Source organism: Emys orbicularis, chromosome 12 (genome assembly GCF_028017835.1).
Source record: "Emys orbicularis isolate rEmyOrb1 chromosome 12, rEmyOrb1.hap1, whole genome shotgun sequence".
Taxonomy (NCBI): Eukaryota; Metazoa; Chordata; order Testudines; family Emydidae; genus Emys; species Emys orbicularis.
The window spans coordinates 36560235-36583265 of NC_088694.1; the positions used below are offsets into that span (position 1 = coordinate 36560235).

Genomic DNA, 23031 nt, shown 5'->3' on the forward strand with positions numbered 1-23031 from the left:
AGAGTTTCAGAAAACCTTTGACAAGGTCCCTCACCACAAGGCTCTTAAACAAAGTTAGCTGTCATGGGATAAGAGGGAAGGTCCTCTCATGGATTGTTAACTGGTTAAAAGATAGGAAACAAAGGCTAGGAATAAATGGTCAGTTTTCAGAATGGAGAGATGTAAATAGTGGTGTTCCACAGGGGTCTGTACTGGAAACAGTCCTATACAACATATTGATAAATGATCTGGAAACAGGGGTAAACTGTGAGATGGCAAAATTTGTAGATGATTTAAAACTACTCAGGCTAGTTAAGTCCCAGGCAGACTGTGAGAAGCTACAAAGGGATCTCTAAAAACTAGATGAGTGGTCAACAAAATGGCAGATGAAATTCAGTGTCGATAAATGCAAAGTAATGCACATTGGAAAACATAATCCCAACTATACATATGAAATGATGTGGTCTAAATTAGCTGTTACCACTCAAGAAAGAGATCTTGGAGTCATTGTGGATAGTTCTCTCAAAACATCCACTCAATATGCAGTGGCAGTCAAAAAAGCAAACAGAATGTTGGGCATCATTAACAAAGGGATAGATAATTAGACAGAAAATATCATATTGCCTCTATATAAATCCATGGTATGCCCACATCTTGAATACTACATGCAGATGCGGTTGCCCCTTCCAAAAAAAAAGACATATTGGAATTGGAAAAGGTACAGAAAAGGGCAAGAAAAATGATTAGGGGTATGGAACAGCTTCAGTATGAGGAGAGATTAACAAATATGTGACTTTTCAGCTTGGAAAAGAGATGAGTAAAGCGGGGATATGATTTAGGTCTATAAAAATCATGACTGGTGTGTAGAAAGTAAATAAGGAAGTGTTATTAACTCCTTCTCATAACACAAGAACTAGGGGTCACCCAATGAAATTAATAGGCAGCAGGTTTAAAACAAACAAAAGGAAGTACCTATTGCCTGAGTATGTTGTGAAGGCCAAGCCTATAACAGGTTTCAAAAAAGAACTAGATAAATGCCTGGATGATAGGTCCACCAGTGGCTGTTAGCCAGGATGAGCAGGGATGGTGTCCCTAGCCTCTGTTTGCCAAAAGCTGGGAATGAGTGACAGGAAATGGATCACTTGGTGATTACCTGTTCTGTTCTTTACTTCTGGGGCACCTGGCATTGGTTACTGTCAGATGACAGGATACTGAGCTAGATGGACCTTTGGTCTGACCCAGTATGGCCATTCTTATGTTCTTATGTTTGAGTAATTTCAGCAATAGAGTTCCAGTGGCCACCTGTCTGTCTGGAGAACTTCTTGATGTGTCTACAAAGCAACCTGCTTGAACCAGACTCCTAATTCCCCTTTTGTACCCCACAAATTAAAAAAAACATGTCAATCAAGAGTATTGCATAACTGGTCAAATGGAGCAAAAGTAAAGGTGAGAAGGCATGCCAAAACAGGATGCGGATTTTGTGGTTTTGGGGTCATTAGTCTGGCAGGTGTACATATTTCCAGACTGCCTGTTTTTCACAGAGTTGAACCCCCACACTCCAAGAAAATGGCCCAGAAGGTTAGGTTCAGAGCACAGAGGGTCAGATTCACCCCTCCTCCCTTCTGGATTTGTCTTAACTAACCTAAGTTACTGCAAAGATCTACTAAATAACTATTCCTAGCAATAAGCAAAATAATTGATAGACTATCCCAATAGCTGGCAGTGGCTTAGGCACCTGGTTTTTGTTATTTTGTCCCTCTACAGTGGCAGCATTTCTGAAACAAAATATTTCCATTTGGGGGCACTTGCCACAGGACTGAGAATCCCAGAAATTTGATTTCCCATTTCAAATTATTTATTTTCTGTTCCTTTGGGAGAGGCAGGAATGTCTCCAAAATGAGACTCCAACAGAGAGAAATGGACAAGCAACCCATTCAGCACACACCAGGAGCTACATGGGAACTACAAAGGTGTTTGGAATAGTGATTAGCAAACTGTCCACCAGATGGCGTCCCATCAGAAATACAGTAGAGCCTCAGAGTTAGAACACCTCAGGAATGGAGGTTGTTCATAATGCTGAACAGAATATTATTGTTGTTCTTTCAAAAGTTTACAACTGAATATTGACTTAATACAGCTTTGAAACTTTATTATGCAGAAGAAAAATGCTGCTTTTAACCATCTTAATTTAAATGAAACAAGCACAGAAACAGGTTGCCTTACCTTGTCAAATCTGTTTTTCAACTTTCCCTTTATTTTTAATTAGTTTTTGTTTAACACAGTTCTGTACTGTAGTACTGCATTATTTATTTATTGTATCTCCTGCTGCCTGATTGCGTACTTCCGATTCCAAATGAGGTGTGCGGTTGACTGGTCAGTTCATAACTCTGGTGTTCGTAACTCTGAGGTACTTCTGTATGTAAACAATTAGTTCAGGCAACAGCATTAGAGCTGAGCTTCAAGCTACACTCCTCAGGCAGGTGCTGTGCAATCCAGAGGGGGATCGTACCTTGCCCTTGTCCAGCTCCCACTCACTGGGGATGACCCAGGATTCACCCTTAGGGTTCTTGGCTGAACTCATTGTGTGGGGAAAGGTCCTGCAGGCTAGCCCTGCTCCTGAAGCATGGGGATGAGATTCCTTAAAGATGGGATTCCCTGCATGGTATTTGTGACCATCTCTGCTCCAGGACTGGTGCACATAGTGTCAATAAACAAGTTACACTAAGGAATTACCAGACTCCAGATCACTAGATTCTCCTCCCACGGCAAACCAATCAGCAAGGCCCTGATTTCTGTGCTGCTCAGTAAAAGGGAGAGAATATTGGGAAATAAATAAATAAACATTAGCAGGCACTAATCACATACAAGTTCCGTGGGAGAAATATTTCCATTAGGTTTGTGTGTGTGTGTCTGTGTGTGAAAGAGGGAAAGAGTGAGAGAGAGAAAGATTTCCTGTCATGCAAATCTCTCATTTGCAAAGTACAGATTAAATTTATTTTACATTCAATCTTCTGTGTGTTTGTTAAACTGCACAGCTTCGACCCCCAATCTGGCACACCTGACTGATTTCAACCATTATTATTCATGCACTTGTTCTATTGAGAGCAACGGGACAATTTACGTGAGTGAAGGTTACTGAGCAGAGACAGTCTCTGCAGGGCCATACACTCCATGGGCACTGTGTTATATTTCTGCCATGAACAGCACTGACCTCATACAGCAGGGAGCAGAAAGGCAATTCCTCTGGCTGTGGGAGGTTGGTTGCATCAGGACAGTTGTTTGTACCGTCTGCACAGAAAACACAGCGCTAACTCCCCAGGCTCAGCCCCTTCGGAGGTGGACTCAAGGGAGATGCAGCCTTCCACGGAGAAGAATACAAGTATAAGGAGACTTCTGCACTTTGTAAACGGAGGGGAGAGAGCGTGTTCTAAGACAGGTCATGGCAGCAGTTCGTCCATTCAGGTAGGTGGAGGACTAATTACTGAGAAGATCCAGCCTGAGTCCTGGCAGCTGAACCCTGAGATATCAGAGCTCATCTCTTCAAGCTTCTCCTGTGGTTACAGGTGAGCTCCATCTTCCTGACAGCATTTCTATAGCACCTTCCAGACAGGGCACGCGTGTGCTTTGTGAATATTAGCAAGACAAGAGGGGTGAGGTGATGTCTTTTCTTGGACCAACTTCTGGTGGTGAGAGAGACAAGCTTTAGAACAAAACAGAGGTCTCCTTCAGCTCTATTACTTCACCCACCTTGCGTCTCTAATATCCTAGGACCGAATTGGCGACAGTAAAACTGCATGAAACTTTTGAGTTTTAGCACTTTTGGCTGCAGCTTCTCACAGCAGAGCCAGTTGGTGTTAACAGCGCCATTTAACAATGGGGAAATTGAGATACATGTATTATGAAAGGTCCTCAGCTAGGGATCTGGCCCATCGACTCCAATGGAGCTACGGTCGATTGACTGGGATCTGGGACAGGGGGGTCCCCTGATCACATTCAGAACATGCCAGATGCGCTCTGACTTCAGGGGCAGCATCTTTGCTCCCCAGTTCCCTTCTTGTTCCCATATTATCAGCCTTCAATCATTACGCAGTGCGAGAGTCACACCCCAGTTAGGGTTGCACATCAGCCTGGTTTTGCCCTTTCCTAAAATCCACCCTGAAGAGAGCTGTATGTTATTATTGCTTCAGAGTTAACACAGGGAATGTGAATCTGAAACAGAAAAGGCATTGCCAGTGCCTCATCATGTCACCATCATCATCATTACATGAAGTAAGGAAGAACTGACTCCATTTAATAATTTATGACATAAACTTATCTCTTGTGGAAGTGAAAATAATTATTCCTTTTCCTGTAGGACACTAAAATTCTAATTTTACCAAGATCGATTATTAGATTAACTCCTGTAAATTCTAACAGAAGATGGGTGCCTAAGGACACTAAATGTTATTGAAAATATCAGTCCAAGATTTGAGTTGATGTATTTATTGATTTTGACTCCTCCTAAGACATGGCATGATTCTGGCCATGGCCACCAGTGCAATGCTGCTTTGAAGTATCATTGTTAAGCCCCAATATGTTAGCAGATGGGATATGACAGCAGATGAAGAAGGGGTCTGATCAGTCACATCACTAATTGGGGTACCAGAGAAATGGGCTGTTTTTATCATAGTTATTATTCAGGTATGGCAGAGAGTGAATTTGTAGGGATACCAAAGATCTGTTCTCAGACTGAGACTCCTGGCACTTTGCTCTAAAATCTATATTTAGCCTTAACATTTCAGCGGAGGAGGAGTTTTTGAAAGTTGATGGAACGAATTCCTGACACTTGATTAACTTTCAGCTCTATGTTCTTCCAATTCACTGGCACAGCTTGTTTTCTGGTTCCTAAACTCAACCCATGGCAGACAGAGACTGGGGAAACCAAACGGCCATCACAGAATTCATCCTCCTGGGATTCGGGGATCTCCCTGAGCTGCAAATTCTTCTCTTCCTGCTGTTTCTAGTGATTTACATGGCAACTGTGGCCGGAAACACCCTCATGGTTGTGCTAGTTGTGGCTGATCAGCACCTTCACACCCCCATGTACTTCTTCCTGGGGAACCTGTCCTGCTTGGAGATCTGCTACACCTCCACCATCCTTCCCAGGATACTGGCCAGTCTCCTGACTGGGGACAAAACTATTTCAGTCAGTGGCTGCATCACACAACTGTACTTCTTTGGTGGTCTGGTAGGTACGGAATGCTATCTGCTAGCAGTGATGTCTTATGATCGGTATTTAGCGATATGTAAACCCCTGCACTATTCAGCTCTGATGAATGCCAGGTTTTGCCTCCAGTTGGCTGCTGGGTCATGGTTCAATGGTTGTTTGGCTATTACCATCGTTATATTACTCATGTCACAGTTCATATTCTGTGGCCCGAATGAAATTGACCATTTGTATTGTGATCCCATTCCACTGATTAAACTTTCCTGTGGGGACACGCTCCTGATCATGTTGTTGAATTTCATCCTAGCCTGTGTATTCACCCTGCCTCCGTTCCTGTTAACCCTGACATCCTACGTGTGCATCATCACCACCATCCTGAGAATCCCTTCCACCACTGGGAGGCACAAAGCCTTTTCCACCTGCTCCTCCCACCTCATTGTGGTAACAATTTTCTATGGAACCCTAATGAGTGTCTCCATGTTACCAACACTCAATACACTGAGAGTGCTAAAGAAAGTGCTCTCTCTTTGCTACACGGTCCTGACCCCCCTGGTGAACCCCCTCATCTACAGCCTGAGAAATAGAGAGGTAAGGGAAGCCTTGAGCAAAGTACTCAGTCAATATGTGGCTTTCAAAAAAACATGCAGAGACTCCTAGATCGTTACTGAGGCCAAGGTTTTCAAAGCTGCCCGGCTGATTTAGGCAAATAGCCCCCACTGATATCAAGTTGAAAACTCCCATTGAATATGTCAGGGCTGATGGGGAAAAGCAATGGAGACGATCTGCATGGAGTTACTGAGGCAGGGTGTTTATGGTTCCCTGCTGTGTCCATGTAACAAAGAGGAATGTGAGGTTGTGGAGAATTCTATCCCCCTCTCATGTACAGCAGTGCAGCACTGACACATACAAGATTCTTTTTTTTTTTCTGCGTGGTATTGACTTAACATTCACCTTATGTGAGGAGCATTGATGGCATCTGATAATGCACAGAGCTGTCTTGTCCTGTAAGGCACAAACTCCACTAAATAAAAATGCAAATCCATGTGTATATTCCTTGTTGTTCATTGTCATGGCCGGCTCTAGGGACCAGAAAACCAAGCACAGGCTTGGGGCAGCACATTTTCAAGGGCAGCATTCTGGCCATTTTTTTTTTTTTTTTTTTGCTTCCGGTGGCAAAAGCCTAGAGCCGGCCCTGGCAGCAGCAGCGCATCGTGTGTCGGGGGCGTCCTGTAGCCGCTGCGGTTCGCGCCACGGGGGAGCAGCGCCCACACCTTGTGGCTGCGCCGGGCAGGCTTCTAGCGGAGGACACTCAGGCTGGGGGACACCCCACGGGGCACACGGAGCCGCCTGCAGGTGCCGCAGGGCAGCCGCCCCCAGCGCTGCAGCCGGGGCTGGGCGAAGCGACCCAAGGCGCCCAGGGACTGCGGCAGGGTGGCCAGAAGCAGCAGCAGCAGCGGGGCCATAGAGGGTGGGGCGCTGCCATGCGGGGCCTGCGTCTTGCTCTCCGGGGCTCCGCTGCCTCTGGGGCCACACTGCCCTGTCTCATCAGCCACCTGCCGGGGCGGTCCCCCGGCTCTGCCCTCCCGGGTCCCGGACGGTCCTGGAGGTGGGAGCCCTGGATGGAGGGACCCTGGGCTGAAGCGCGGCCCGGGAGCCTCGCTGCTTACCCCGACCCTGCCAGCACTGGACCGACTGGAGGTGAGGGGGGAGCGGGCAGAGTCATCACTGGTGGGGGGAAGCCCAGGGCTGGGGCAGCAGTGAGTGTGGGTGGGGGGGGGAAGAGAGAGCCCAGGGCTGGGGTGGGGGGGCAGCCAAAATTTTTTTTGCTTGGGGCGGCAAAAAACCTAGAGCCGGCCCTGTTCATTGTTACTCTGTGTTCGACAGTAACATCTGGTAATCAAATTCCTGCAGACTAATGCAAATAAAACAGTGTGGGTGATAGTATCAGAAGGTTTGTTGCTGTAAACCATTTCTTGTGCCCCCAAGGACAGACTGGAGGTCAGTGTTTTCCATCTAAGTGGAAGGGCAACAGAGGGAGGTGGCCATAACCATGGTCACATCATGGAGTTTCTAACTGGGAGTGGAGGGAGACATAATTTTCACCATTTTTTTATTCCCAGCACAAACCCATTTTGATGAAAATAAATGTGTAAGTAATAAAAATACCAAATCCTGGTGCAGCATGTCAGGACGTCAGCCTGGGACACCCGCCACCCCCAAAATAGTGCCTCTCACCATCCCCACCATACCCCCTTGCACACCAACCACCTGTATTGCCAGGGCCGGCTCTAGGTTTTTGGCCGCCCCAAGCAAAAAAAATTTTGGCTGCCCCCCACCCCAGCCCTGGGCTCTCTCTTCCCCCCCCACCCGCACCCCCTCCCGCCCCAGCCCTGGGCTCCCCCCACAAGTGATGACTCTGCCCTCTCCCGCCTCACCTACAGCCGGTCCGGCGCTGGCAGGGTCGGGGTAAGCAGCGGGGCTCCCGGGCCGCGCCTCAGCCCAGGGTCCCTCCATCCAGGGCTCCCGCCTCCAGAAGGGCAGAGCCGGGGGACCGCCCTGGCAGAGGTCTGAGGAGCCGGGGCAGGGTAGCCCCAGAGGCAGCGGAGCCCCGGAGAGTGGGACGCAGGCCCCGCACAACAGCGCCCTGCCCTCTATGGCCCTGCTGCAGCTGCTGCTTCTGGACGCCCTGCCACAGTCCCTGGGCGGCTTGGGCCGCTTCGCCCAGCCCCGGCTGCAGCGCTGGGGGCGGCTGCCCTGCGGCACCTGCAGGCGGCTCCGTGTGCCCCGTGGGGTATCCCCCAGCCTGAGTGTCCCCCACTGGAAGCCTGCCCGGCCCAGCCACAAGGTGTGGGCGCTGCTCCCCCACGGCATGAACCGCAGCGGCTACAGGACGCCCCCCATGCACGACGCGCTGCTGCTGCCAGGGCCGGCTCTAGGCTTTTGCCACCAGAAGCAAAAAAAAAAAAAAATGGCCAGAATGCTGCCCTTGAAAATGTGCTGCCCCGAGCACGTGCTTGGTTTGCTGGTGCCTAGAGCCGGCCCTGTGCACTGCACTCCCACAGCCTGGATTCAAACAGCCAGGCCCCAGCAGTGACCTCTGGGTGCTTCACCAAGAACAGCTTCATAGCTCTTCTCTGGGCTAAGCCTGGCTGTGACCAGCTCTGGCAAATCACCAGTCCCAGGCTCATCGGGCCCAGGGGTGAACGGCGGTTGGGCAACCAGAGACAAGCAGACTGAAAGCCCAGGTGAAGGGAATAGTCCTGAGACAGCTGGGGTTTGCCAGGGGGCCAGGAGAGGTGCACATGTAGAACTGAGGCTGGTCCTGGGCTTGGGCCTGTCCAACGGTCACTGAGGAGGTACTCAGCACATGGCACTGCAGGCAGAAGCTGCTCGGCTGCTTGCAGCTGCACGGAGCAGTTCAAAGGAAAGGAACATATCACACTCCAGGGTGGAATCCAGACTAATGAGAGGTTGTGTCACCCTGCCCTGCAATCTGGGGTGCCTCACAATGCTTGGCTGCTGCGGGTCCCAGCCTGGGCCACTCACAACCAGGGCTGGCTCTAGGTTTTTTGCCGCCCCAAGCAAAAAATTTTTTGGCTGCCCCCCCACCCCAGCCCTGGGCGCTCTCTCTTCCCCCCCCCACCCGCACCCCCTGCCACCCCAGCCCTGGGCTTCCCCCCACCAGTGATGACTCTGCCCGCTCCCCCCTCACCTCCAGTCGGTCTGGTGCTGTCAGGGTTGGGGTAAGCAGCGGGGCTCCCGGGCCGCGCTTCAACCCAGGGTCTCTCCATCCAGGGCTCCCGCCTCCAGGACCGGCCGGGACCCAGAAGGGCAGAGCCAGGGGACCGCCCCGGCAGGTGGCTGAGGAGCCAGGGCAGGGTAGCCCCAGAGGCAGCGGAGCCCCGGAGAGCGGGACGCAGGCCCTGCATGACAGCGCCCCACCCTCTATGGCCCCGCTGCTGCTGCTGCTTCTGGCCGCCCTGCCACAGTCCCTGGGCGGCTTGGGCCGCTTCACCCAGCCCCGGCTGCAGCGCTGGTGGGGCGGCTGCCCTGCGGCACCTGCAGGTGGCTCCGTGTGCCCCGTGGGGTGTCCCCCAGCCTGAGTGTCCCCCGCTCGAAGCCTGCCCGGCGCAGCCACAAGGTGTGGGCGCTGCTCCCCCACGGCGCGAATCGCAGCGGCTACAGGGCGCCCCCCACGCACGACGCGCTGCTGCTGCCAGGGCCAGCTCCAGGCTTTTGCCACCGGAAGCACACCAAAAAAAATGGCCAGAATGCTGCCCTTGAAAATGTGCTGCCCCAAGCACGTGCTTCGTTTGCTTGTCCCTAGAGCCGGCCCTGCCCACCTAGGCTTGTTAGCATGCTGTTTCAGGGCCAGATGTTCAAAGTTACTGAGAGTCCTATCTGCAGTTTTAAGTGCAGGGATAGTTCTCAAAATCTGGCCTTGGGCACTTTTGAAAATGTTATCCATAATTTTTAGTTGTCACAAGGCTCTCAGAAATAATGGTGCATATCCTGGAAGATAAATGAACACACTATCTGATTCTTTTCAGAAGAGATTTGAGAGATAGATCTCTGGGCTGTGAAGTTAAAAATGAAAATGTCTAAACATGTTCCGTGCTGTTAAAAAAGCAATTGATGCCATTTCTGCAGAAATTGAGATGGAAATATAAAAGTATGCTGTGATTGAGGCATGGCTAGGTTCTCTTCCAATTGTGCATTGAAAGTTATGCATGCTCTCATGGCAGCATTATCGCATTTAGAAGTTATACAGCACTCATTAACAGCGATATTAAAGAATGTTGTCACGTGTCTTAATTATCATCTCCACTTTACATGAAAGACATGGAGCATCTGCAGAGAGCTCTTGTTTCATAAACCTCAAATCATATTAAGAGAATGGGAAGTGGTAGTGTCGTCAACGATTTCACAGAGGCGGGAACAGAGCCACAGAGAGAGGAAAGGGCAAGCCCAGCATCTGGGAGTGGATGAGCCAGGAATAAAACCAGGTCCCTAGAATTAAATTCTAGTTTCCACTCGGCTGGAGTCTGCTGAACTCTGCAATGTAAGTATGTGAAAATTAGGTATAAGGCCAGCAATGGCCTTTGGCTGGGGTTTTCATAGGAGCCCAGGAAGTGATAACCTCAGAGACTGCAGGTAAAATAATACACAAGCATGCTCATGAGTTCTGAGGCTAAGATGTGTTCAGCCGTGGAGATACCAGACAATAGGAATATTTCCAGTGTGCTTCAGCTCAGGCCCTTAGGAAAATTTTCCCCGAATGCCACTGCTATCTGGTGTCTTGACTCAACCATTGGGACTGCAACCAGCAGGGGGAAGTCAGAATTGAAATGCCGACTGTTTTGAAAAGGAAGTTAGATTATAAATGGCAGAATTTGTTTTATTTCCCCTAGATGGAATCCACAGCAAACAAACACCATGAATGAAACTACCATCATGGAGTTCATCTTCCTGGGATTTGAGACCCTCCCACAACTGCAGATTCTTCTCTTCCTGATGTTTCTAGTGATCCATGCTGTGATGGTGGCCGGGAACATCCACATTGTTGCACTAGTTGTGGCTGATCGGCACCTTCACACCCCCATGTACTTCTTCCTGGGGAACTTGTCCTGCTTGGAGACCTGCTACACCTCCACCATCCTGCCCAGACTGCTGACCTGTTTCTTTACTGGGGACAGAACCATTTCTGTCACTGGATGCATCACACAATTATATTTCTTTGGTTCTCTGGCAGCTGCCGAATGTTGTCTCTTATCAGGAACGTCTTGTGACCGGTTGTCACGGTGCGCGACTCACCGCTGCGGTGCCTCCTGCTAGTTGTCTCAGGGAATTAGCGGTTCTAGCCTCCAGAGTGCCCTCTGCAGGCCGGTGTCCCGCTGCCGCTGGCCTCCGTGTCCCTCCCAGGACCCAGTGCCCCTCGTCTTTGGGGTGCTTCCCCCTGGCAATACCCCCGCAGTCTCAGGGTCTCCCCACCCAGCAGAACCCCCAATCCTCTATCCCCACTTTGCCTCAGTCGTGCGCTACTGCCAGTCATCATCTAGTCCCCGCTCACTGGGGCAGACTGCAGTGTAAAAGCCACTCATCATAGGCAAGGGGGGGTTGGACCTGCTGCCTCTGCCTACCCGTGGGCTGCCCCTTGCAACCACAGTACCTAATTAGCCTTCCACTAGGCCGCAGCCTGGGGGATTTCCAGGCCGGAGCTCCCCAGCTCCCTTGGCATTCCCCCAGCCCTGCTCCACTCCAGGTACCTTCTCTCAGCTCCCTGCAGCCAGGTCCCTCCCTCTCAAAAGGCTAGAGAGAGAGTGTCTCTGGCTTCTGGCCCCAGCCCTCTTATAAGGGCCAATTGGGCCCTGATTAAGCTGGCCACAGCTGTGGTCAGCTACCCACTCGCTTCCCCAGCCATTCTTAATCCCTCTTACCCTGCTGCAGCCCTCTCCAGGGCTGCTTTCACCCTTCCAGGGCCGGAGCGGGTGACCACCCCGCTACACTGGTATTTAGCGATATGCAAACCTCTGCATTATGCAGGACTAATGAATGGCAGGTTCTGTATCAAGCTGGTGGCCACGTCATGGATAGGTGGATTTATATCTGTTGCCTTCTTAATAACTATGATGTCACAATTAACATTATGTGGCCCCAACGAAATTGACCATTTCTTTTGTGATTTTAGCCCAATAATAAAACAGTCCTGCACTGACACCCACACTCTGGAAGTTACTGCTTTCATACATTCCTCCATATTCACATTTCCTCCATTTCTGTTGACCCTGACATCCTATGTTTGTATCATCACCACCATCCTGCGAATCCCGTCCATCACCGGGAGGCAAAAGGCTTTTTCCACCTGATCCTCTCACCTCATCATGGTGACAATTTTCTATGGGACTATAGTCATTTTGTATCTGCTATCAGAGTCTGATTCACTGAGGGACCTGAACAAAGTGTTCTCTGTCTTTTATGGCGACCTCACCCTATTGGTCAATCTCCTCATATACAGCCTGAGAAACAAGGAGGTGAAGGAAGCCTTAGAAAAGCTCTCCTTTGATTTTTTTTCTTTCACAAGAATACAGATATTTTAAACTAATATCTATATCCAGGGGTGGCTCCAGGCAACAGCGCAGCAAGCGCATGCCTGGGGCCTCTATCCATATCCATAGAAGACTAAGCCAAATCCTTAAAAATATATCCCCTCCACCCCCACGCTCCCACTTTAAGGTCTGATCAACACAGTGTATCAAGAACACGATGTGCCTGACCTTGGATTACTCATTCTTAGAGTGTGGACGACGTTGAAAGTCAATGCCTTAATGTGTTAATGAGAAGAACATAATTTTAAAAGTACTCTTCTTGAAATTTAGCATTTGCCTTCTCCTTGTTTTCTCCTGAGTGATTTTAAAACTGGAATAAAACATACCCTTCACACATTCCATAACATTAATCCTCATTTAAAATAAGTGTAGGCCACATGTGAAGATAGTAGGTTTTAATGAAGATATGTTTTTAGAAAAGTTGTGTCTAATCATTAGATTAAAAATAAATTATACACATGGCCAAGTGAATAGCTCAGGTCACTTTTAAATGGGACCCTGGTGACATCAGAGGTAAATCAACCAATCCCCACTCTTCATCTCCTGCTAATTTGAATATTGCAGTTCTGTTACCTGAAATGACTGATTAAGGGAAGGTATATTTGCAGGTAGTCCAAGAGCTCTCATTCATGTCTTGGCCCTTGCGAGTGTTATTCAGGTTTCCATAGCCACCAGCTACCCACTCCTGTGATTCATCAGAGAGGTGGTGGGTCTCTGCTACACAGCCAAGGGAAGGATTTCTGACTCAGGAAGACACAGTTCTCTGCTCCCTCCTTCCTAACCAGTTTAGTAAGATGAGGCCCTGAGACATAAACTCTTGGTATCAGAGGCCAGGTATGAGGCCTGAGGCCTCAACTGAAGTAATGGTCAAGACATTGCTAACATAAAGCAAAGTTAAGCTGTGAGCCAGAGGCAGGCCCGGCTCACAGAAGTTGGCAAGAAGAAGGCTGCTAAAAGCACGTATTCACATATAAGCACTAATAGGATGAACGTGTGCCAGGATGGCACCAGAACATCCCGGTACGAGCACATTCCACCGAGATAACAAGGAACAGGCAAACCCATCCTAAAGACAGGGTCAAAGGGACAATATGATGGATGGACTTGTTTGTTCGAACCAGCTTGTACCTGGGGAGAGGCGTAGAGGGGTTGTACCTCAATGCGTCAGGAGTGATGTGTAACTTGTTTGTACCTGTGTATAAGAATGCATCCCTCAGTGGATGTCTTTGTCTGGCCTAGGAGGCAGTGGAGAGTCCCACCACTGACTGAGCTGGTCCACTGTTAGGGGCACATATTCGTAGTATGTCCTGTGGTGTCTGCGGGGAATTATTACTGTGCTTCGTTTGACAATAAACCTGGCCAGGTGCCTTCATACCTTATCAGAGTCTGTGGTCATTGGGGGTTCTCTTGGGGTCTGCTGTGCCAGCTATCTGCGCAGAGCCAGGGCAGCACACAGAGGGAACACACGCACACAGCCAACTGTTATCATCATTGAACAGAGCAGAGCACCACACCAGTGGCGTCTGACAACACCCAGAAGCAGTAATTTGCAGTTGGCCAGGTCACTGGGGCTGGAAACTAACATTTTGCCATTCCCTGATCCTTCACGTCTAAAGCCTGTCAAATTTGTCCCCATCTTTCTTAAAGTGTGGTGCCCAAGTCTGGACACAATAGTTGCCACCACGGGGCCCTGGGGAGTCAGATCGACTGGTTGGAATGAGAATCCCTCACTTATGCTGGTGTAAATTATGAGTAACTCCAGTGAAGTCATCACAGCCACACTGGTGTAAAACTGCAATAAGTGAGAGGAGAACCAAACCTGGTGGTGTGTGTGGGGGGAGGAATTGCTTCTTCCTGGCCTCATGGGCAATTGCCTCACACCATGAGGGTTCATTACCTGGATAATGTGCTTATAGGGTCGTGTTCTCCTCCCGTTTACACTACTGTTGATTTGATTCTATCCACAATAATTCTACTGACTGGAAAGGAAGCCACTCATATGCCATCAACTTTAGATTCATCTCCAGGTTCCCTGCTACCAACTATCATAATATTTACACACAGCCTCATACAGTGGGAGCAAATCAAAACTGTCCCTGTGATTTAACACTGATGTAGACACATTAAAGTCAAAGCCATTAAACAGGAAGGTGTTGTATCATGGCCAGTAAATGCAAAGTCCAGTCTGAATCTTAATGTATTAACCTTCACATGCTCTCATGAGGGGGTAGCTATTATGATCTTCGTTTTGAAGAAAGGGAAGTTTATTCTTTTTTCTCATTTCTAGGAATACATGAGAGTGTGAATGATAGCCTCACACAGAGTCAAAGAGAGAGCTTCTGTGTTCAGTAACATACAAATAAAACTCATTATGACAAACAAGCCCATGTTTATTAGTATTGCCAACTCAGCAGAGAGAAACATTAAAAGGAACAAGAAGTGAAGGGGGTGAAGTATGAAGTGGAATGATTACGGAAAACTAGAACAAAGATGATCCTAGTGATTATTGGAGCACTTGGCTATGAACTAGCTGCTCAACAACACATTGGGGGTGCAAGACATCATGATCAGTGACCTCCTCAAGACAGACACTATGAGAATTTCAAGGTGAGTAAAAGGAGAGTGAGTGCAGATGAGCAGCTAAAATGCAGGAATTCTGCAGAAGGTTTAACAACATTCCAGACTACCCAAACCAAAGGCGTTGATTTGTGGTCACCATTTATTGTTGACTTGTGGGGATACATTTAGACAATAGCTTTCTCCTTTTTAAGATTAAAGATCTTGTATGTTGTGAAGGCTATTTTTTTAAGGAAAATTCTCATGATGTAATACTGAAGGATTATAAGAATAATAAAAATAAAGTTTAAAATGAAGCATTATCATTATTATTACATTTTTAACACAACAACTTATAATTATTATATCATTTAAACCACCATTAGTAGCGTGAAAAAACCACAACATTTTCTTTAAAAATTAATCTGAGAGAAAGAGAGAGAGAGAGAGAGGGTGTGAGGGAGAGAGAGAGAGAGAAAGGTCAGTCCTAAATTTTATTGACATATGTTGCTGTTGTAAACCCCGGTGATTCCAAGACTGGAGAGATAAAGAGCAATTAGGGTAGCCTAAAAAACCCACCATATATTGTTTTTAGATCAACCAGATAGACAGACAGGTCACTAACAGTCTTGAAAATGTATTGAAAGATGCTGCTGATACAACCACAGTGAAAGACAACTTCTGAGAGATGATGAAATCCTCCCCTTGGTAAATAGTCTACGCCAGGGGTCGGCAACCTTTCAGAAGTGGTGTGCCGAGTCTTCATTTATTCACTCTAATTTAAGGTTTCACATGCCAGTAATACATTTGAACGTTTTTAGAAGGTCTCTTTCTATAAGTCTATAATATATAACTAAACTATTGTTGTATGTAAAGTAAATAAGGTTTTTAAAATGTTTAAGAAGCTTCATTTAAAATTAAATTAAAATGCAGAGCCCCCTGGACTGGTGGCCAGGACCCAGGAAGTGTGAGTGCCACTGAAAATCAGTTTGCATGCCGCCTTCAGCACGCGTGCCATAGGTTGCCTACCCCTGGTCTACATAAAGGCTACAGGCCACTTCTTTTACACTTCACTGGTGAAAATAGGGCCTAGGTGGGGAAATGAGTGACACACATGTGTTAGGTAGACCCTCCGCACTGTGGGAAAATTCACCATTTCCAACTCCCTGCTACTCCCATTGATATCAGTGGGTAATACATGGAGTTGACTGCAGTAGGAACTGGATGGGTTCTGCCCCATTAGCTCACATTTCCCCAGGCAGATATAGGGTCCATCCATCCCAGAGTCAGGGATTGCTTGGCCCTGCTGCCCTTATTTGTACAGGTAGCTCTTCCTGACAGCAGGTGTCCCGTTGTATTTAACAGAACAGCTCTAGTGAGTAAGAGCTGTCTGTATGACCTGTGTTTCACAGCATCACACCACAAGATAAGTTTCCATTATCTTGACTTTATTGCAATGTGCAATAGCTACATACAAAATAATTTGATATTTGTTATGAAATTCATAGCCTCACTAGTAGATTTCCTCAGGGCCTCCTTCACCTCTCTGTTTCTCAGGCTGTAGATGAGCGGATTGGCATGAGGAGTCAGGACTGTGTTCAAGAGAGAGAACACTTTGTACAGGTCTCTCAGTGTGTCCGTGTCTGGGAGCAGATAGACAATGATAAGGATTCCATAGAAGATTGTCACCACTCTAAGGTCAGAGGAGCAGTTGGAAAAGGCCTTTTGCCTCCCAGCGGTGGAAGGAATTTTGTGGATGGTGGTGATGATGCACACATAGGATGCCAGGATTAAGAGAAAGGGAGGCAGTGTTAATATGGAGGAGAACAGGAAGATCACAAAAGCCATCAGGCGGGTGTCACTGCAGGACAGTTTTACTAACAGGGCATAATCACAAAAGAAATGGTCAATTTCATTGGGGCCACAATAAATCATTTGTGATATCCAACATGTGATGGTGCAAGCCACAAACCCACTTACCCAAGACCCAGCTGCCAGGCGGAAGCAGATGCTGCCGTTCATAAGGGCTGAATAATACGGAGGTTTGCATATCGCTAAATACCGATCGTAAGACATTGCTGATAAGAGGCAACATTCCACAGATACCATAGAACCAAAGAAATACAGTTGTGTGATGCAGTCAATAAATGAAATAGTCCTGTCCCCAGTCAGGAGACCAGCCAGCATCCTGGGCACGTCTCCAAGCAGAACAAGTTCCCCAGGAAGAAGTACATGGTGGTGTGGAGGTGCTGATCAGCCACCACTAGCACAATGATGAGGATGTTCCCAGCCCTGGTCACAATGTAGATCACCAGGAATAGCAGAAAGAGAAAAATATGCAGCTCTGGGAGATCCCCATATTCCAGGAGGATGAATTCTGTCACTGTTTGATTTCCCCACTCTGCAAAGTCCATGAACTGTACATAGAAAAATTAAACAAAACCTCTGCACTATAAATTTGATGAAGTTAGAATTTTAATACACGGTCAATAATTAAACACATAAATATTCACAACCCCCTCCCCTTTCCCTAGTGATCAGTAGCACATGTTTGAGCTGAGAACCCAGTAAACATGCATTTTCTGGTCTCTCTGATGCCTGAGGCAAGCATAAATGCACCGCTTCATTTCATAAGCCACCCACCCTGTTGCAGTCTCCATTTCTTCCAACCCTAACTATAAGACCTTCTAGGATTAGAAACTGGGCCCATAGGCCGGGGTGGGCTTCTGACAGTTCCACATTGCCACTGCAAGCTTAGTTGGGAGGAGTCTGTGAAGCTAGGCAATTCAGGAAATACCACCCAGTAGGGCCTGAGTGGCGGCCCCTCACAGCTCAGTGATTGGCTGATGCTGGCTGAATAACAATGCAGGCTGCCTGTCTTCTCCTGCACCAGACCCAGTTTGATGTAGATCCTAGACTCTGGTTTCTGACTCTGGTTTTTCTGTGATTTTACTGTTTGCTTGCTGTCTATAAACTGGTGCCTGACCCTGACTTCCTGACACCCTGACCTGGTGGGACCCTGGCTCTGCTATTTGCAACCTGGTGCTTGGCTCTGACTTCCTGGCATTTTGACTTGGCTCACTCCCAATCCCAATGCTTGTCTCCTGATTAAGATTTTGCAGCTGACGGGTGGCCACAGCCTGCCTTCAGCCCGGCCGTGACACTAACTCTGGTCTTAATAGTATCTTGCAGACACCTTTATTCAACTTTTTCCCACTTGTTTGGACAGAATGCAAACCCGTGTTGAAATAAAGCAAATCTAAACTCAACCTCCTTTCTTCAGCAATGTGGGACAGGGTGCAGATTTTCAAATGTATTTGAAGCTTGTTAGGGACCTAACTCAGTCAATGGGATCATGTACTTAGCATGTGTAGACACTTCTGAAAATCCCACACTGGGTACCTATCTGCATCTTTAGGTGTCATTAAACTCCTTTGAAAATCTTCACCCAGGCCTTCAATTCGTGTATATTGTCAGAACTGCAACAAATTCCAAGAACTATGCCAATGTACACCTGCTGGAGGTCTGGCCCATGAACTTCAATGGAGCGCCTCTGATTCACATCAGCTGGCCAACTGATTTCCAAAGTTACGCTGGTTTACAACAGGTGCTCCATTGACGGTGGTGGCATGGACCCTGTGTATTTAAAAATGAGACAATCAGTGTTTAAACAGCTCCACCTTGTGGAAGAACTCTACCTCTTTTTCTTCTGTTAAGATTTCCTTGATCTTCCAACTTGTTCTGCTCACATTATAAATACGAAACGATAGGGCATGCCAGTTAATAGGCGAAAGCACACTAAAGCCATTTCTATCGCCCTTCTTAAAGAGCAAGATATTGATATTTGATTCATAACCTTTAATTATATATCTGTGACATTGACATTTCTCAACAGCTTTGCAAGAACTGGAGCCCAGCAGCTAGCTTCAAGATTATATGTGTATCAAGTAGGGATGGAAAAAAGCTTTCTGGTGTCTTATATTTGTTTGACATGGGAAGCGTCTATAATTGGCAAAGGTGCCTACCAGTGAAGAAGGTGGATCACATTTGTTATTCAGGCTGGGATTTTGAAAGGAGCCTAAAGTTCTTAGGCACTGAGAATAACATTTTCCAAAGGACTCAGAGGTCAGATTTTAAGGATATTTACAAACTTGACTCCTCTTGATTTGACTCTGGCCCGAAGTGACTTAATTCACAGCACTCCCACTTCATAAAGATATGAAGGTGAGGTTTCCCACTAAATCCTCTAGCCCACAGACATTTCAGATCTTCAGAAATAACTTGTCTAAAACCCTAGGTAGATTCCTGCCAGCCAAGGTGCCATCAATTTCATCACAGATTATAACAAGTGTATTAAATGGAACTAGGTGAAAAATGTTGTTGACTTCTTTTTTTAATGAAAAATGGCTAATAAATTAAACAGAAGGAAGGCTCTGGGGACCTCAAAAGCTTGGCTCTTTCACCAAAAAGAAGTTGGTCCAATAAAATATATTACCTCACCCTCCTTGTCTCTCTAAATGTAAAATATCAATTTTCATTTAAATATTTGGGCTTTTCTTTGAAAAAACAAAATCTAAATATCATTTATTTCCCTTTGGCTCTCCAAAAATCTAAAAGAGGATTACATTCTTGGGTTTGCAGGTTTTTGACAAAATCATGAAGAAAAAAAAATCACAGAAAAATGTTGACAAAGTGATTTTCATTTGCTTTGAAGTTTTGGTCAGAAATTGAAATGCATTTGTGGGCAAGCTCTAACGTTCAATATCTAAACGTTTTTCAAAAATAGATGACTTCAAATCATGAAGAGAACCCATCGAAGCACTGAAATCTCAAGGAAGGAACAGCGCTATTTCAGGGTCTGTAACCAACCAAGTTCAAGTAAAAAAGTCTGGATCTTCCCAAGTAAATTCCTGCTAGTTCTGACTCCATTCCAGGAATTGATGTAAAAACGTCTTCACCCAGAATAACTACAAGAAGTGGGTGTTTTACCCACAAAAGCTTATGCCCAAATAAATCTGCTAGTCTTTAAGGTACCACTGGACTCCTTGTTGTTTTTGTGGTTACAGACTAACACGGCTACCCCCGATACTTGTCACCCAGAATATTAGTTTTCGAGGCCTGAATTTTCAAGACACTTTAATAAATATACCACAAGGCAATGAGAGAAGAGACATTCTTGCTTTCTTAATACAGTCAGAGTGAGCCACATACATCTACTGCTATATAGATTCCCAGTGGGAGATAGTCTAAGACAGAAATTGAGAAGCAGGGGAAGAGAGTCTCCGATATACCTCAATTATCTCAGTTGGTTCCATTGTGTGAGGGAAAAATCTTGCATTTGGTAGATGGGAAAGAAGATCAATTTATATATATTTCATCTTCTCTAACCCCTCAAATCAGCAAGGCACTTATATGTAAGTATGTGACTGATATCAAATGAAGCACTCATGTCCTTAAAGGCGTGCCCATACTTCTTGTTGAATCGGGGCTTTGCTTTCATTTCAGAGATGAAGGTTGGTTTTACCTTTCTGACAGGTGAATTACAAGCTGATGCCAGTCCTTGATTCAGGTTTTCTGGACCAAGACACAGGATCTGCAGTCTGTTTTCTATCAAATAAATCAATGCTTTCAGTAGGGAGTCTGGTATCTTCCTCAGTCTTTTCAGTTCTGCTGACCTGGTTGGTATATTCCGGCCCGTGTTGTTTACAAAAGGGAAAAAGGATTCTCTTGATTCGTTAATAATCCTTTATGGGAGACGGTGAGCTCTCCAATGGCATTTCGGGTCCTGGGAATTTTAAATTGATGAGCAGGGAACATTTATTACAGACAAACTTAAGAGGGTGCAAATAACAGTGTTAATGATGGAGAACTTCCAACCTCAAAGGGAAAATCATGATGAAAGGAAAACTAACCTCAATCTCCTTATAAGATAGATGAGGTCTATGCCATGTTTCCTATCTATGGAACTTACCAACACCAAAGTATCTGAGCACCCCCAACATTTAAAAGGTTTATATCCTCACAGTTCCCCAGAGAGGTACAGGAGGATATTATCCCTAATTTACACATGGGGAACTGAGGCACAAAGAGAGAAAGGGTAGATGTAAAAAGGTGTAAAGATGGAGATAGGCATCATGGGGTAGTCACCTAAGTGATTTAGGTGCCTAAGTCACATCAACTTTCAATGAGAGTTAGAGTCCACATTGTTAAAGGTTTTGGGGCATCTAAAGATGCTGACAGAAACCTAATGGGATTTTGAAAATGGCAAAGCATCTAACTCCCATTGGTTGCAGACACACTACTGCTTGTAGTGCCTATTATATAGAATAGATCAGTGGTCCCCATACATTTTAGGGTTGCGCCCAGCCTTTACCCCTGTCCGTGCCCACCCCAACCACCAGAGCCGGGGCCGGGAGTGGGGCCATGGCTCCGGTGGGGGGGATGCGGACAGTGGTAAGGGGGTGAAGGCTGGGGCCACAGCTGGGAGTGGGTCTGGGGTCAGAAGTGGCGCCTGGGCTGGGAACAGAGCCGATACCAGGGGCTGAGGCCTTGGCTTCGTCCAGGGCTGGGACCAGAGCAGAGCTGGGAGCAGAGCGGGGCTGGATGGTGCCCCCTCCCCGCTCCCCATGGGTCCTGTCCCCTTGGATGTTACAAAGAAGCCCCTCCTATGACTTCTCCTTTTATACATTGATACAATAAAGTTACGTATCACACTCCAGATGTTAGTTACCACCCTTATTCTCTTACTTGCTAGTTTGCACAAAACATCTTCATCCATTATCCTGTCATTCGCTCCTTATGTTATGAGGGGTCAGTGTCTTCTTATACTATCTCTTACAACTGTGTTTGTGCAGTTACTTAAGAGATCTGTATGTTTTTGTACCATCCTCTCATTTCGGGAATGTGCTTACTTGGTTATCTGATACTTGGTGCATTGCTATTTTGCCAAGGCCAGGCCTATTCCAGTTCCCAGCCTTTGGTTCACACTGATTCTTATGCTTAGGGCTCCAGCAATGCTTACAGCCACAGCATCCATTATACATTTGTCTCTTAACCTTTTGTGTCATCTTATAACCAGTATAGACCCCATTTTACCATTTGTTACTGTTCTTTACCATTTCATTTATTAATTAGTCTAAAAGGCTTGGAAAATAAAGCTATATTTTTTAATTTGCTATGTCATTTTTGTTCTCTGTTTTGTGAGATGAGCTGGTGAGTTGCTTTTTATTGTTTTGTTTTGGTTTTCATTTTGCTACTATGGAGGATGTGACAGGTTCCCCCTGGGGTGCCACCTGGAACTGGGGTGCCGCTGAGCCCTCTGACCAACCAGCCTGGGCTCCCTCTCTCACACTGTGCTTCTGTGACAAGTTGCAAAGACCTCCAAGCTTGTACTTTCACCAGCCTTCACCCAGCTATAGTGACATGCAGGCTCTCTAACCACCAGCATCCCAGCCTAGGACTCCAGCGCAGTACCGTCCTGTCCTGGTCAAATCTGGTCAGGATATGGGTTTAATACCTGGTCCGCCTCTCCCTCAATGTGAAGAGGACCATGCACACTTGCGGTGACCAAGCTTAGTTTCCCCCCAGACACCTTAGTCAAATGCACATTGGTTTGCATTAAAAAATAAAAGAAGTTTATTAACTACAAAACGATAGATTTTAAGTGATGATAAGTGATAGCAAACAGATCAAAGCAGATTACCTAGTAAATAAACAAAACCGCAAACTGAGTTTAACATACTAGATAGGTAGGATATAAATTAACAAATTCTCACCCTGAGAGATAAACAGGCTGGCAGATTCTTAAGGTACAAGCTGCCTCAGCTTTGCAGCTTGGGTTTTTCCTAGGTTTTCATAAACAGGCTAGAAATCCCTTTGCCTGGAACCGTCACTTTCCCCCTGTTGAGTCTTTATTCCTCAGGTGTTTCTAGGTGTGTTGTTGTAGGGAGAGTGAGTCCCAGCATGATGTCATTTCTCCCCTTTTATATCTTCTTCGCACTGCTAGAAAGCTCTTTTCCTGTGACCTGGGTCAGACAGTTCCCATTGTGCTATCTCTGAGAGATTTCTATTGTACACAGTTCTGTGGTAATCTTTGTGCTTCTGTGCATTTTCTCAATAAGCCATTAAGATTGTTTGGCATTTTTACTGTTGTACCTGAAAGGCTGCTTGTGGGTGTTTTCAACC

The 23031-nt window shown here is 46.6% G+C and overlaps 1 protein-coding gene and 2 pseudogenes across 1 annotated transcript; 2 read left to right on the top strand and 1 right to left on the bottom strand.

The window, feature by feature from the left end:
* Window positions 1-4876: 4876 nt before the first annotated feature.
* On the top strand, window positions 4877-5842 carry LOC135886093 (olfactory receptor 10A7-like). The gene is made up of 2 exons (XM_065413975.1): window positions 4877-5174; window positions 5211-5842. The coding sequence occupies exons 1-2, from the start codon at window positions 4877-4879 to the stop codon at window positions 5840-5842; spliced, it is 930 nt and encodes a 309-aa protein (XP_065270047.1).
* A 4754-nt stretch (window positions 5843-10596) lies between these two features.
* Window positions 10597-12287, top strand: LOC135886094 (olfactory receptor 11A1-like; annotated as a pseudogene).
* Window positions 12288-16314: 4027 nt separating this feature from the next.
* Window positions 16315-17261, bottom strand: LOC135886095 (olfactory receptor 10A4-like; annotated as a pseudogene).
* Window positions 17262-23031: the final 5770 nt, after the last annotated feature.

Excerpts from the sequence above, each read along its gene's own strand:
- LOC135886093 (XM_065413975.1), top strand. The coding sequence starts at position 4,877 with ATGGCAGACAGAGACTGGGGAAACCAAACGGCCATCACAGAATTCATC. Across the intron at positions 5,175-5,210 it reads AACTATTTCAGTCAGTGGCT|GTACGGAATGCTATCTGCTA; the intron begins GCATCACACAAC and ends GTGGTCTGGTAG.